The sequence below is a fragment of the Rhamphochromis longiceps genome, linkage group LG11 (assembly GCF_057381845.1).
Source record: "Rhamphochromis longiceps isolate RC_006_pf linkage group LG11, R_longiceps_female_GT1.1, whole genome shotgun sequence".
Lineage (NCBI taxonomy): Eukaryota > Metazoa > Chordata > Actinopteri > Cichliformes > Cichlidae > Rhamphochromis > Rhamphochromis longiceps.
This window is the reverse complement of record NC_140567.1, coordinates 17,397,112-17,413,248: the sequence shown is the minus strand read 5'-3', so window position 1 is coordinate 17,413,248 and position 16,137 is coordinate 17,397,112. Positions and strand designations below refer to the sequence as shown.

The 16,137-nt window shown below is 39.3% G+C and overlaps 1 protein-coding gene across 1 annotated transcript in view; it reads right to left on the bottom strand.

Moving 5' to 3' along the window:
- snap91a (synaptosome associated protein 91a) overlaps positions 1–16,137 on the bottom strand; it is a 63,148-nt gene that overhangs the window by 15,266 nt on the left and 31,745 nt on the right. Inside the window, exons 4-15 of the mRNA XM_085422541.1 lie at positions 14,667–14,769; positions 14,015–14,108; positions 13,489–13,600; positions 13,153–13,259; positions 13,018–13,059; positions 5,783–5,844; positions 5,051–5,063; positions 4,644–4,810; positions 4,435–4,529; positions 2,108–2,116; positions 1,671–1,883; positions 278–355 (exon numbers count right to left, since the gene is read on the bottom strand). Coding sequence (XP_085278667.1) covers positions 278–355; positions 1,671–1,883; positions 2,108–2,116; positions 4,435–4,529; positions 4,644–4,810; positions 5,051–5,063; positions 5,783–5,844; positions 13,018–13,059; positions 13,153–13,259; positions 13,489–13,600; positions 14,015–14,108; positions 14,667–14,769 — 1,095 coding nt within the window. The remainder of the gene's footprint in view (positions 1–277; positions 356–1,670; positions 1,884–2,107; positions 2,117–4,434; positions 4,530–4,643; positions 4,811–5,050; positions 5,064–5,782; positions 5,845–13,017; positions 13,060–13,152; positions 13,260–13,488; positions 13,601–14,014; positions 14,109–14,666; positions 14,770–16,137) is intronic.

Genomic DNA, 16,137 nt, shown 5'->3' with positions numbered 1-16,137 from the left:
GACATTTATTTCTGGAATACTGAGAAGATAATAGCTGTGCTGTGCTTTTTACTGCAGTATTCACTGGATGAATATTAGGAGGAGAGGGTCCATGACTTGGGCATTGGAGTAGGATTTGGGGTGAGACAGTGGGACCTGAGGGCAGGTTTGTTCTACTGTCTTCTATGAAAGCAGAAGCAGCTTTATTAATATAATTAAAGCAACAGCCTTCACATTTGCACACGCACTCGTACCTCCATGCACACACGTTTGCACAGAAAGCTGTTTTGTCACCCACCAGATCCACCAAATGCATCAGCAGCAGGGCCCGCGGCCACGGCAGCAGGACCATCTCCTGGGGAAGGTGCAAACGCATCTAGGGTATTGCAGACGAAAAACAGCCGGAACGCGAACACAAAACGTAACACCCGGACCAACACACCAACACACACATGGATGTATAGAACAGAAGATGAATAAACAGATGAAATGGACAGGGAAGAAAAATGAGAGGTCAGCATCAGGAAAAAGCAGAGAATACAAGAAATATGCAGCCCAGTAACTGCAATGATTGATCTCATTGTATCATCAGTCACATGATGAGTTTTGTTTTGATGGGGCTGCATAATGCTGCATTCAGTGAGTGCACCACCAGTGCAGGCTCGTGAAATGAGGCATGTTGTCACAAGTTACTTGCACTCTGTGACAAGAGGGGAAATGTCAAGGTCAGGGATGGACAAAGGTCGTTTCTCTTTGGTGTTTTAGTAGTACTCTGAATGTTTGTTAGTATTAACTAATATGCCAAATTATCATTAAATAGCACTCAGCCAGTTTTCGTCTTGGCATATTTAAGAAACTGTTAGTAACTCATAGGAAGAAAATAATTCAGGGCGATAACAAAAAGCACAAATTGACAAATCTCAAATATATGCATCATGATTTTGCACATTGCAGGGGAATGAAATAATGCTGTACGGTACTGGTTAATTTTTGGGGGGCGGATTTGAAATGGTAAAGGTTTTTCCCCTGCCGAGTGAAAAACATGATGCGTGATAGCTGGACACAAAGCCAGCACAACAGTACGTGCATGGCAGTCACAAAGCAGGACGTAAAAACATGTTTAGTCACATCACTAAGCATTATTTTTTTTCCAAAAATGAAGTACATCTGTACATCAACAGCCCCCCCCCCCCCCCCCCAAAAACTCTCAAACATTTCTAGCTATAGAATGAAGAAATATCCGTTTAATTTTGGTATTTTATATTAGATAAAATAAGGCTTGGAAATAAAGCTGCAACTTGAGAAAAGATCAAAAAAATATGTTAAAAAGATTCTTAATTCAGATTAAGGAAACATTCTTCAAAAAGAGCTGTGAGTGCTGCTAAACAACATTTCTATCCTCGAAAAGCTTTGGTAATGCATTTCTCATCTGCCTACTGTTAGAATATGCATTTGATGTTGTTTTTCGCATCAAAAAGAGTATGTAGAACATTTAAGCTCAGTGGTTAACCTGATGAGACAAAAGCCTGTATGCTTTTTGTCAGGTTATGATATTGCACTCCTGTGTTTCCAAAAGTAAATCCAAGCTTCATAACAAAGGAAATCTATCATTATGTAACTAAACAATGAATGGGCTTGTTGCAGAAAAGCAGGCAGGCCGTGTCTGCATCCTACCCTCCACCTACACTGACCTCCGAAAAGGTCGATGTCTGTGGCTGAGGTGGTGGAGGCAGGAGCAGAGATGGGCAGCGAGGTGGGCGCCTGCGCAGCTGCAGCAGTGGTGGAACGAGCAGGGGCTATGGGCGGGGCAGCCACGGGGGCAGAAGCAGCCGCAGCATTGGCATCAGCAGACTCTTTCTTTGCCAGGAGAGATTCAGAGGCTCCGTCGGTAGCGGCCGGAGTCGCTACGCAGATAAACCCCGCAATCCAAACGCCACGACCCAGTCACAACCCCCAAAAGAGAGGAAGAAACAGCAGGAGAGAAAATAGGGAAGAAAGAGCAAGACGGCAGAGTCAAAGACGTCAAAGTGAGTGAAAAGTTCAAAAAGAAAAAAGAAAATTCAGAACTGCAGGTTGAGAGACAAGTTGAACAGGCGACTGCAGGCGACGCTGTCAACAGAATACTTACCCAAGAGATCTTCAAGACAGCACAAACCAAAACAAAGAGAGAGAGAGAGAGAGAGGTCAGAGACAGTGAATGACTGAGTTAAGAAAGAGATATACTTTGAAATTATGCAGATGCTCCAAGTAATGATTTTTTTTGGTTAATTTGAGAGCTTCCAACCTTTTACAGGAAAAGCCAGAAAAGCAGAGATGGGACAAAAGCAAATCCAATTGAGTGAAAGGGTCATTAATATAACTGAGGCTTTAAAAAGGCTAAGGCTGGACCACAGCCATGGTTAAGGTATCAGAGGACATGTAGGAAAAAAATCGTTAAAATTGCGATTAAAACCACAAGAAGTTTCACAATGTTAAAGAGGAGAGTCCCATTTCTCTTTCTGTTAAAGCCGATGATTTTCAGTAAAAGTTTAAGAAGAATAAAAGAGTTTGTTTGTTTCTGCACATTTATTACAAACTATAAATAACTGATGCTGCTGCCAGCCGCAGCATACAGGCAGGTTTTTCCGTTTAGTTTCTTCTTTCTCCTTCTTGGTTTTCATTCATTCTATTTTGGCAAGAAAAATCACTCAGCAGTCACCTCACCACACTGTGTGCTTTGAAAAAAGGTTGCAAATAATTTAAAGTAAAGCTGGCGGCGAGTAGTTTAGTAACTGAATCATTAAAAAACAACAGATTTATTGAAGAAGTTGATGTAAGTGTGTAAAATGTGCTCTTTCACTGAAGTACATTAAGTTAAGGTCATTAAATATCACTAAAACTCTCCCCTGTCACAGCTGAGCGACCATAATGTGACAGTGTGAGTCTGTTAAACTAAACATAACAGCATGTTAAAGAGCTGGGCATAAGGCTGTAGGACAAGAGATACACAGTACTTTACACTTCAGGAGGTCTGGTTTAACATAAGCTACAACTTTTAGCAGAAACTTCTCACAGCAGTAGCAAAGGGTTATATCTGAAGCCAAGACGTGCTGGGCAAAGTGGCGGTTACAACCGTTTCCATGACAATAACACCCAATAAACTTGATTTTCCTAACTAATTGTGTTTGATGCTAAAATAAATTTACTGCTTTTTATGTTTCGTTAATGTCTCTGATCTCCTTATTTTGTAATGTTTAGATTCCAGTTTAATTGAATCTTCCCTTCTGTCCATTTCATATTTTTAATAAATTCTATCTTTGTCTTTAAAAGAGTAAAATACTAATTAATATATATTATCTTGTTAGCTTTCCAAAATTCTATAAAAAAAAAATCTATATTCATAACTAGAAGATCTGATCTAAATTTTCTTTCCTCTGTGTTTTTCTCACATTGAAAAAGATTGATGTTGATCTGTCTGATATATAAGCAAATAAGCTGAGTGTGTTAGAAACAAAAAGCTGATCTCACAGTTTAATTCATAACACTCTATAATACCAGGGATCTGATTGTTTACCTACATGGATCATTAGCTTATAGGGATGCTGACTTTTTGCCTGAAAATTATGAATCCAGTTGATTTGAACATTGTATCAGGAGCTACACTGACTATTCTAAGAATTCAAAATACAGCCTTGAAACAGTGTCATGTGAGTCTGTATTGTTCTGTATTGGACAAGCAATCTGATATGACGAACATAATTTCCCTAAAACACTTGATCTTTGGGACTAATGTTGTATTACATTTAAAATCAGAAGTCAGAAGTTCCAAAATTCCCAGTCAGTCATTTTTAACTGAAACATCCCCTTACTTACAACTCAGAGAGTTAGGGCAGCCCCGCCAACCCCGACTTCATAATCCAAAATGGTCCCAGTGCATGTAAACGATAATAAAACTTCTAATCTGTGCCGCCACTGCTGTGTCTTTGTGACTGGTTAAATAAGCCATATACAGTGCACTGACCCAGCTCTATCTATGAACTTGATGCACCGTTAATTTAAAGTGCAAGAAAAAAACTATTATTGTGCTGCTTTCTAATTATGTATGGCTGCCTCCACCTCCGAAGAAGCAAAACAAATCCTACTTTTCTTTGCTTTTATTACTTGAATGAACCCAACTTGGGAGTGACATCAGTCCCGGCTCTGACATCCAACTTCCGAGGTAAATGAAATGCAGCATGATTGAATGGGTTGTGGGACTACTCTGGGGTCAGACCTGTCTCTAACAGCATTTAGCATGATATCTTTGTAGGCATTCATTTATAAAGCCCCTTTTTTTAACATTTTAGCTAATGTTAGTCAATCAAAGCTGCTAAATAAACAATTAGTGCCTAAAAATGTGGGAATATCAGCTTGTACTCAAATCAGAAAATGACGGGAGTTTCAAACATTTCATTTGGTATATCAAAATGACCTTACCTCCCCATCCAGTTGTGGAGGAAGCCGCTGCAGTGCCCCCTGCTGATGAGGAGGACATGGGATCTAGATCCAAGAGGAACCCATCATCAAGTGCACTGAACACAGGGGAAAAAAGACAGTAAGGGTGTGTTGACAGAGGAATCCATTTAAAATGTGGTATCGATGCAGATAAGTTACAACAATCTGTTATATTGATGAGTAATTCTTACTTGCTGGCAGTGGTGGGGACTGGTGCAGTGGGAGTGACAGAGGGTGGAGGGGGCTTGGCAGGCGGCACGGGGCGGGCTGGAGGCCCACCGGGAGCAGCGGGAGGCGCGGGCTTGGCTGGCGCAGCAGGTGCTGCTGCTGCCGGCATGCTATTGTTAGCGGTAGCATCCTGCCGCAGAGGACAACCCCCGTTAGATGATGACCAATATATTCATGTAAGCTAATGTGATTCACGAGCTTTCTAAACAGATGAATAACAATAAATCACTACCCATCTAAAGTAAAAACTAGTAAGGGTGAAGCCCTTGATTCAAGTTCTCAACTGTATTTTGACTCTGAAAGTTGTCACACATAAATACAGAGTCCTGTTATCATAGCTACATTGTGATTATCATGAAGCATAGCTTACCTTTGTGGGCGACCTGCAAGAACAACAACAGCACATGAGTTAACGAGTTTAACGCTGTACACAATGGAAGCTAATGGCTGCTACTGAGACAGGAGGCAAAGTGACGGCTTAAATATCCCTTTGTCGTTTTCAGGCAGGAAGCATTTCAAAGCAAATCCATTAAGCAAGCATCTTCAATTAATGGATATATGCTGCATTGATGAGTTACAACTTCTTGGCCCCAGCGCCACTTGAACAAAGCTTTTTTATTTTGACATTACACATAGAAAGTAATGACTGACATGTGACTGAAGCTTTGTAAAAGTTGGGGCTGACTCTACAGTAGGATGATACAAAGGTGTTAGGTTAGTGATGACATGTGCGAAAAGGCAAGGCCTGTCATCACTCCAAATGATTTGATGATGAAATGATGATTCTGAAAGATGCAGGATATTCAGACGCTGTGTCTATTCAATCACTGAGTAATAATATAAAAATAATGTATAACCTGAATAAGCCAAAACACTGATGAATAAGGGGAAACAATGGTGGTGGTGAAATAACATTTACAAGTCCTACTCTTATGGACAGAGATTACTTACTTATCCTCTCTGAATTGTGTAAAGATAAGAAGAAATGACAAGTTGGAGAAGTATTAGTGAGTTTTACTACAGATGAGCAAAACCCCTGCAAAAACGTTGATGTTAAGCGTTAAAAAACCCACTAAATTGGTGTTTTGTTCGATCTACTTACGGTTTCTTCCCCTCCAAAGTGTTGAGGTGGGTCTCCAGAGACGCCAGAAGGCTTTCGGGGGCCTGCAGACAAATACACAGAGAGGGGCTGCTAATTACTCAAACACAGACAGCATGTTGAGTACAGTTAGACAGAAAGGCATAAGAGCAGACCAGGGTGCACAGGGTAATTTATAGATCACATTTGGATTGTGCGAATGCCTCTTTAACAAGGGCTTCTTCGTGGTGGCTATGAAATAGAAGTGCCTTTTTTCTAATACGCTGATAGGCTGCAGACTGGCTAATATCCTGATGGCTGTTCTGCCTTCTCGTATTCCTGCATGATGCTCTGATAATTGTCCTCCCTGCTCAGTTTTATTTTCTCTGTCTAATCTAATCAACATTGACTCAGCAGCACTGACTCTTGGAACACCTCACTCTATTTTCATTTTACTACATCTCTGAATGCACCGCTCCAAAGTGAACCTTAGGCTGGCACATTGCCTTAACTGTGACTTGAGTTTTAACACATTAGGGCTGCAAAATATCCTGACTGGCTCCTTCGTCCAGCACTTAATTAAATCCATAAAAGAAACATGCTCTTTTGGAGTGCTAGCTTCTTCTCCTTTTTGTTTTGTCTTTTGTTTGCTTTTTTAGAAATGGAAATTTCTTACGATAAAAACATGCAAACCAGGAAAAATAACAAATGTGAAACTGCTGCTATCCAAAATATATTTTTTATAATGTATAAAATATATTCAGGCACAAATAGACAGCTCTGCTCTGTGCTGGTTGTCTGTTGGGTCTTTACATCCATTTTCTTTTCTTTTTTAACCCTCACAATATTGTAAATTGATCTTTGGTTTTTGATATACAGTATTTTAATTGACCTTCTGTCACACAGTGGACACAGATTTAGGCATGCCTTCTTCCACAATCGTTCTCCAGGTTTCTTGAAGCGTATTCAAAGCTGTTCTTTGGATGTTGGCTGCCTTTTGTAAGTAAGTAAACTTTATTAAAACTTCATTTATATAGCACCTTTCTAGATAAAAGATCACAAAGTGCTTCACACAAGAATAACAAAGTATAAAACAAAACAGACAACAGTTAACAAAATGCAATTTTAAAACAATGTGTTTTAGTTGGGTCCAGAGATCTTAAGCTCAGTGGGAGAGAGTTCCACAGTCTGGGAGCAAAAGTGGCAAAAGCTCTGTCTCCCTTAGTTCTCAGGCTTGTATGATGAATGACAAGTAGACCCTGATTACTTGACCTACGAGACCTGCTAGGGACATAGGGCTGTAGAAGTTCAATGATGTAGGCAGGAGCTTGTCCATGAGGAGCTCTATAAGTCAGTACCAGAATCTTGAAGTGGACTCTGAATTCAATGGGGAGCTGGGAGTTGGAGGAAGTTCTCAACTTTAATGGAATCTAAGCACTCATTCATTGTTCTGTTCTCTTTCAAGATGATCTGACGCTGCTTCAGTAATGCTGAGGTCCTAAATCTGAGGAGACCAATCCATGATTGATAGTGTTTTATTATTTGTTTTTCAGGTATGGTTTTACTGCATTGGCAGTGTGGGTTTGGGATCACTGTCACACTGAAAAGTGAAGCTGTTGACAATCAGATGCTTTCCCATTGCTATTACATAGTGAATTAAAGTCTGAGGGTATCAAAATATCATAATATATAAAGTTCTTGGCTAATAGCTCTTTGGGAATCAGCTTGTTGGTGTAAAAATAGGAATGCTTATGCTGGTCAAACTATGTTGCTTTCATACAACTAAAGAACAAACTTTGTTTTAGTAAAAGCTGCTAGTAACAAAATGCCTAAATATATCATGGAAAACTGTTTCTTTCTGAGGACACATCACTATTCAATGCCTTAAGTTGGTTTTTTTTATATACTTGAATGATTCAAGGAGCAGTATTAAGTGCCTAAACAAAAAACAAAACATAACTAAAACAAAAAAAAAATCCTGTACAAAGACTGAACTGAAAATGAGTAAAAAAAGCAGCCAATGTCTAAAGAAAAATCACTGGGTTCTTGGAAGTAAATGATAAAGAAATAAGGGGAGGCTTTCATAGCATTATACATACTAAAATGGACAATAAACAATAACTGTTACACAAGCACCGGGACACCACATTCAGAATAGAGCAGATACAGAAGCATCTTCATGCTAATAACAGCCACGATGCGGAGCTGCATGCTCAATCAAGCTAAACTCAACATGATCACCTAATGATGTGCAGTAAAAAGGATAGTATGATATTTAGAAAAATTCTTAAGAATCTCAGAAAAGGTTTTTGTTCTTCCTATAACACTTTATTTAATTCTCTGCACAGTTTTCTGGGTCTGTTTATTTATAGCTCCCTTTTAAAACTGAAGACTTACAAGGCAGATAATTTTGTCTTGACACTGAGAGGAATAGATAGATCATTATCACCCTGGGACTTTAAAGTGTCTGTCCTCACTACTCAGTAAAAACTGTTCTCTGTGCAGAGGACGTTTTAACTGTTTAACTCCATTATTGCAAAGCTTAGACAAATGCAATAATGGCTCTCGTTTTAGGAAGCCAATACGAAAAGCTTCTGACCCAAATCTCTGTGATAGCAAAAAGCTTCCAGGATAACGTATGAACGTATGGCTGACACTGCCATCACTGGAAGGATAATTTCTACATCTACTTGTTGCTCTAACAAAAACAACAACAACAAAACAACACAAAGTGTGCATGAGTGATGACATAACAACACAGCAAGTTAGTCAATGCTAAAATTATTCTGTCTTGTTTGTGCTGATGTAAATCCTCCTAGAAGGGATGAGAATAGAAATCTGTATTAGATACTGAAATAAAGGTTTCAAGGCTCTGTAAGACTGATAGTTTTTTCTCCTGCACTCATCAACTGCATTTTATCACAATATTCTGAGAGAATTTACTGTCTGTAGGTTAGTCTGTAATGATCAGTGATGCTGTTATGACAATTTATTGCTGATAGCTTTTAACAGTGGCTGGTAAAGGAAACTGTGGCAGTTTGGATAGCTGATCTAGTACCATTTAATATTTATAGCTTGTTTTATCAAAATAACAGAAAGAGATTTGTTTAGTTTTCTTTTCTCCTGCTCAGAAACAGTCATAAACAGTCAGTGTCTGGACTCTTAACTCTGTATCAAATTTTCCTCATATTACAATATGGCCACCATCTGAATGGCATTGTCAGAAAAGTCAAGAAATCCAACCCAAAGGAAGCAAAGAATAAAGAATTTCTCTATAAGCAGAACATCAGCATGCCATGTTGGGGCCAGATGTTGCTAGAACGCCATGTTTATATGCTTCCCAAACTTCCTTCATAAGTTATTGTGTAAAATTTACCACTAGAGGCCAGTAGATTGCAGATTGCAGTCAACTGAATTCTGTTTTCTTACCCCTCCCAATTTAAGTTCCTAAAACTTCCTACTGTGGCCGCTATAGGTAAAACAACTCTAGCCGTCAATCATCTGTAGCAAGTGTATGCTGTCACTCGGCTGTTTACCTCAGCTGGCAAAATGCGTCTACGTCTCTACATTTATTTGCTCTGGAGGAAGCCATAAAACTTTGTGAAAGGGGTCTGATGTGAGTCGATGAGACAGAGAAGCTCAATTCTGACTGATGGCAGCAATACTGGGGTGAGTTGTTGAGGATATCTTGAACTTTTCTGTTGGTGAACACTGCTGTTAGCCACTGTTAGCTGCTGTTAGCTGCCATGTTAGTGATAGGAGTCGATGAGTCAGTAAGATGGTGTTAGTTTCTCTCAGCTGCTGCCAGCTGCTGTTAGCTGACATTAGTAAAATTGTATTTCGAGTGGATCTAATATTGTTGGACTTGGACACTTAGCAAAAAAAAAAAAAAAAAAATCTCATATGATGTGCAAATGCAATCAAACTGTTTATTAGAGGGAAAGTGTGATTTTTAAGACACTCAAGCCTAACATTAGTTGGCACAATGTTAAATTATAACCAACTGTTGTTGTTTTTTAGCCAGCTCTTGTCAGCTGTCCAGAGACAGGAGGGTTAAAACTCTAATCTGCCGACAATCAGTACTTGCAACAATATCAGGGAAAAAAATATGTTTATGCACATTTCCATGTGTTCCAAGGTTTGAAGGTTGAAGAGAATCACATTTTATCCAGATGCCGGTCATGTCATCTCTTTCCTTTAAATGAACACCTACGAGTTCTCTTATTCTACACCTCTGCTGTACAATATATGTGGCCAAATAAATAAAACATGACTTGGCGGAACAACGATGTCCATCTCGGCCACTGTATTTTTAATATGGCTGGACACCATGGTAGCTCGCACAGACTGACGCACACTCCTTTGTATTTTACCTGAGTTAATTATAAGTTTGTGACCTAATTACTAGAGCTGGGCGATAGAACGATAACGATATGTATCGCGATATAACTTTTACTCGATAGAGAAATTAAACTATCGCGATAGACCTCGCCGCTCTTGTCCTCTTAAATAAAAAAAAAAGGTCAGCCAATCCAAATTAAGTAGCGCAGAGCCGAACCAATCACAGCCGCAGCGTCACGTCGCGTGACTTGTTACGTACAGCACAAGTGCCAAGCCGCACGTGTGTTTGTTTGGGAAGCAGCCAGCGGGTAATGGAGCCAGCGCGTAATGGAGGAAATGAGTGTGCCGACTAGAAAAATCAACCGAGCGTGACCGAAGAGAAAACAGATGATGGTTCCAATGCCGGAGAGATTGTCGAACGGAAGAGCCATAGAAGTTCCGTAGTGTGAAGGTATTTCGGCTATTTCAAGTCTGACAAAAAACAGAGTAGCGTGCACTGTAAATTGTGCCGAAAGCAAGTCTGGAAATACAATAAACTGGTGCATGCGTCACACTGTGCGCCACGTTATTGTTTCGGTGAAATGAATTTCTACAATACTGTTACTGTTAATTCTACTCTCTGCAGTGTTTAAATGCTTACATATACACACAGTTACTGTCCCTCCACACATACGACTCGGTTCTGCTTCTATGCCCCAGCTTTGTTTACTTTTTCCCACCGTGGCTTCTAGACTTCTGATTGGCCAACATTTCTGCACGGTTAGGAATCTAGCTCCACCTGCTGCTTTGGCATGTTCATAGCAGCGTTTTCCTTCATTTCTGCCTTTATGTGTGGACGGGATTATTTTTTAAAACGAAAACGGAAAATCTCAGTTTTCAAAAATACCCGTGTACGTGTGGACGTAGCCTCAGTCTCTGACTGGAAGCGCTAATTCGTCATTCGGCTTTTGTCAGACTAAAGTAACTGTTAAAACTGTTTGAAAAGCTCAGCTATACAACAAGGAGAGATTGAGAATTTCCTTTTAGTTCTCAGTTTATTTGATATTGACAAAAGTTAGTCAGTTTTGTCTGTTCTTCTGTAAAACAAACTAAGATTTATTTTTAGAATTAATATTTTGTTTCTAAGTGGAATTGACAATTTAGTCTGTTTCGTTTGTTCTATTTTGAAACTTAAACGCTTTAGCGGCTGCCTTTTGTGTAGTTTGCAATATTTGCCTTTATTTATCTGAAAAAGTCTCATGTTCCTTAAGCACATCTACCCTGTTGAACCTATTATGGGAAATAAATATTTAAATAAAAACAAGCTGCTGATTATTTCACATTTCACTTGTGAGCAACGGCACATTTAAATCTTACAAATATAGTTATTTGGCTGATATCGTGATAGATATCGTTATCGCCTGAAATGAAAAAAACATATCGTGATATGAAAAAATCTCATATCGCCCAGCTCTACTAATTACACACAAATCGATGTATATTTATGAGTACAATAACACTTTTTTTCTATTAAATAAAATAAAAGAAATAACTGACTATATTTTAATTGAGGGACAATAGAAGAATGTAACATAGTGTACAGATTAATAGGGAAAAACCTGAGGAAAATACAACATTGAAACATTTAATGAAGAAGTTTTTTTTTTGATGATTGACATGTGTAAGATGTTTCAGGTTTAGATAAATATGAAGCTAGTGCTAGGAAGTTCTTATTTAGCTTAGACTAAATACTGGTCTATCCATTAAATATTTCACCAGAAAAAACATAACCTGCTCTTTTTTGTCTTTATTAAAAATAGTAAAACTAATTTAATTCCATGTTTCTAGGAATGAGAAGACGCACATAAGAAACGCCTCATTTTTAGCACACAGACATGACACTGGTTTTGAAATTCTCAGCTAACTTTATGTAAACAGACAGTACCTGAAATGCAGAAACAGAAGGTTAAAGCTAACACAGCTAACTTCTTTTAACTCTTATGTGAGCTGATATATTTCACAGCCATCCAACCTGTATCTCCAGAAAAAGGTGTTCTGTTTCAGTTCAAATGTTTTTTTGCAACTTGCTCAGCAATGACCTAACAAGCTTCAGACAGCACTACAGCACACTTTTCATGCAAGGCTGCCATGTCTGAAAGGAACAACCTTAGCCACAGAGTTTCCACAGCAGAACAGAGCTTTAATAACTGCAACTGATTCAGGAAACAGCTGGAAAATTAGGTTTCTCATCCTGGGGATTGCTTATTATAAATAAATCAGGAATCAGATTAGGAAAAATTAATCATGTGACCCTATAGCTGTCATGGAAACTGCAGCACATTCTGAGGATAACAATCTGCTGTTTTATACAGTTGTTGAACGAAAGCTAGCTATGCTAAAATCAGCCACCTGATCAGCAGCATTGCTCAGCATGTCCTAGGTTTCATCCAGCTGGCTAGTCACATCATCCCACTTTGTCAGAGCGCCTGGTGTATGTCTGCTGGGTCTGCACTCACTGTGCAGTGTGCTTCAATTCAGTGCACTCAACGAGAGTTTAAATGACTACTTTCCCTAACCTGCTTGCTCCCAAAGCTAGCTCTGTGCACTGCTAACTACTCACACTCTCAGCCTGAATGATCGATCTGCATCTCTGAAAGTAAAAAGAGAAGGGGAGCCACAGGGACCGTCAATCAACAAATGAACACAGCTTATTGGTTGTGTGGCGGTTGTGTGGTTCCTGTTTGTGAATTTCTGATCGTTGTCAAGTGGGAGCAGTTGTGGTGGACACAGCAGAAAAAACAAATAGTAGCTTTAGACATTCATATTACATGCAATATGGTTAGAAAGACCACACCACTGTTAGTTAGTCTGTTAGCTTGTAGTCTAAAAGAATATTATATCTCCCAAAATGGCCCAAAACCCAAATTTGACAGTCTTACCTTAGTAAGCTCAGGTATGTCATTTTTGTCTATTCCCACTTCCTTTAAAAGAAAACAACAAGAGGTAAGACAACAACTGCCAGAATGTACTTCAGCTCCCAGCCAATCAGTGACACCTGCTGCTCAGAAGGTTACCTCAGCAATTTTGAAGAATTCGGAAACTCGAGTCATTCTTGTCAGGAACCGCTTGTAGATCTCAAGCCCATCTTTACACTGGCTTCTCTTCATTTGAAAAAATTTTTCTAGAAAGAAAAGAGGTTGAAATGTGACACCCTATCCCCCTGAATTTCACCCAAAGCTTTTCCTATTACTCTGCGGTATACATATCCAACCGTTTCCACAGACAAAAAGTATTTGCCACCCGTTTTTTCTTTCAGGAGTAGTGTTAGAAATGAAATCCATCTGCTCACCCATCAAGACAGTGGTGTAAATACCGACTCATAAAGGTAAAGTTCAGGGGTGACTCTTTACCTAACAGGTTGATGATGCCGTCATTATAGCAGGCATATAACTTGATCAGATCTTTGAAGAGCAGGAGAAAGCAGGCATTTATCACTCCATTGTTGAGATCCTTTGGATGCACCTGAGGGGACAAATATAGCTGAAGTCAAAATCTTCGTAAAATGTTTCCTATGATCAGTGTCTTCATTTAACATAGTCAAATTAGTATGTATACTTGAGAAAAGTTTAATATCCTTCTTCAAAATGGTCTGGCAAGTTACCCAGCACACAGTCAGGTTTACTCGTTCCGTACGAGTGGATGTACCTCCATGTTCAGTTTTGTAGCGGTCATGTTGTCATCTTGTAGGTCTTTACCCTTCTAATGTTAGACGTAAAGCTAAACTATGACTCCAAACAATGTGGCCTGATATCATGTATCACTTCTTCATAGATGCTGCTACAGTACACAGTTTTGTTACAGCTGTTCAGTATCTCTAGGGCAATGTCAGGATGCCTTGCAGTGTGACATTGTCGCCTATTAGCGAGTGTCACTCACATCAAATTCCAGCAGTGCGTCGATCTGGCTCTGCAGAGTAGGCATTCCTTTCAGCAGCTTCTCTACTGACATGGTCCTCATCACACCCTCAGCTCTGAGACAGAAAGAAATGGAAATTGTGAGGTTTAAGCAGCAGCTCTGTAAAACAGAGCCTGGGGAGAAAGCTACTATGAACAAACCCCACTCCCTTGATTATTGGGGAAGACATGGTCTACTAACCACTGAAATGAATCCAGCCTCTGAACCTGTCACACACAAGTATCCGCCACTGTGTCTCATCTGTATTTTGTCTTTATTCTGAAGTCTATTTCTCAGTGCCAGTTTATCTAGCTAGAGGGACCTTGTGACTGCCAGCTAAATAGAGCAGTCCCATCCATAAGCATGAGTGTTACCCCTCTCTGTATTCACCTCTACATGCCAGTAAAGCAATGCACGTGGTTCAGTGCCAGGCTGGAGGTGATGGAGCCAATCCTACTCATAAACATGACCTTTGTGGCTTTGGGATATGTGCTATTCTGACTGATATGGACACCGACTTGCATAAAGTGTATATTTCTGATCTTGGGTAGGAAAAGCATGTTAAAAGATGAAAAATCAATAACAGAGCTGAATTAATCATGCAGCAAGGCCATTTGAGAAATAGATACTGCACCCTTTCTTGACACGGCCAAAGTCAAAAGACATCTGTCTGTAGGCGAAGGCCTTCTCGTTGAGATAGCGGCTGTAGCGTCTGATAAATGTGGACATGTCGAGGCCTGAGGACAAAATACGCATAAGCACCCACATGCACAGCTCCCAGTGCAAGAAAGACATTAGCAAAGTGTTGAAAGGTTGTATATATCAAAAATGACACCAAAGTCAGACTAGCTTTTTCCACACACTTCCAGTTATGCTAGAATCAGCTAAATGCCTGTCGCTTCAATATTCATTCAACCTACATGTCTGTATGCAAATTATAAAAGTGAAGCTAAGAGATTTTAGCTTAGGCTAGCATAATGGCTGTAAACAGCGAGGGAAAGTTAGCATGACTGTAAAATTGAGCAATTACAACATTATTTAACATATATATGTGTTTCAAACACATATATATGTGTTATATGTGTTTCAAAAAGAAGGACAACTGATCTCTTAAGGGGCTTATGATTCCAAATCTACTCATAATAGGGCGGAGGTATCTTGTTAAAACTAATGACAGGTGGTAGGCCTCACATAGGCTTCTATGGAAAATACTTAAATAAAAGCTTCTGACTGTGGCCTGGTTAGCCAAGTCACAGATTTAATGTTTAATAAAGATGATCCAGGGAAAGTTAAGTCTGCCCTTGGCCTATAAATAATGCTTATTTCAATATACAGAGTTAAACAAGTCTTAAAATTAGCTCTAACATTAAAAGGGCATTTAAGATCTAAGTTGGGCATACCTAGCTCCATAACCCCAGCACTTAAATATTTCAAGGAGCAGGGTGTGTGCTGGAGAAGCTGTGGGCCTATATTGTGTAAATCATGACATGGAAAAACTTTTTGGTTTGAAATTGTTCTGTTTTGTTTCACTTTGCGTTTTTTTTTAATCAGTTCATTTACTTTTCCATTTCCTCTTAATGTGATTTGCAGTTGAATATTTGTATTTTTTTATGGTTTTATAGAAATTGGATGCATGTAAGTTTTTATCTCTTATGTAATTATATTTCGTCTCTAATAACAAACAAAATGATACAAAATGTGTACAAATGACCAGTTTTAGTTTTACAAAGCTTGTGCCGTTAGTTATGCTACGCTAAACTTAGCACTTAGCTTTAGCTTTATATAGAGTTATCGCAATCTAAAGCTAAACTTTGTATTTGTACTACAAAGAATATGAGCTAGTGTCAGCAGCTGATGAGCTGTACTCTGTTAAGGACTAAAAGTATGAAAGCTAGTCTCATTTTGATTACAAGTAACTCCCTCCCGATTCTGCCCCCTCTCCCCTCTCTCCTCCACGGTCTCACTGAACTCTGTCACACACACACACACACACACACTCTGACTCACTCACTGGCCTGCACCAGTTACCAGTCACTTTGTGGAGCATTGGACTGCCATTACCTCATAAGACTTTGTTGTTATACTATCTCTAACCGTATATTACT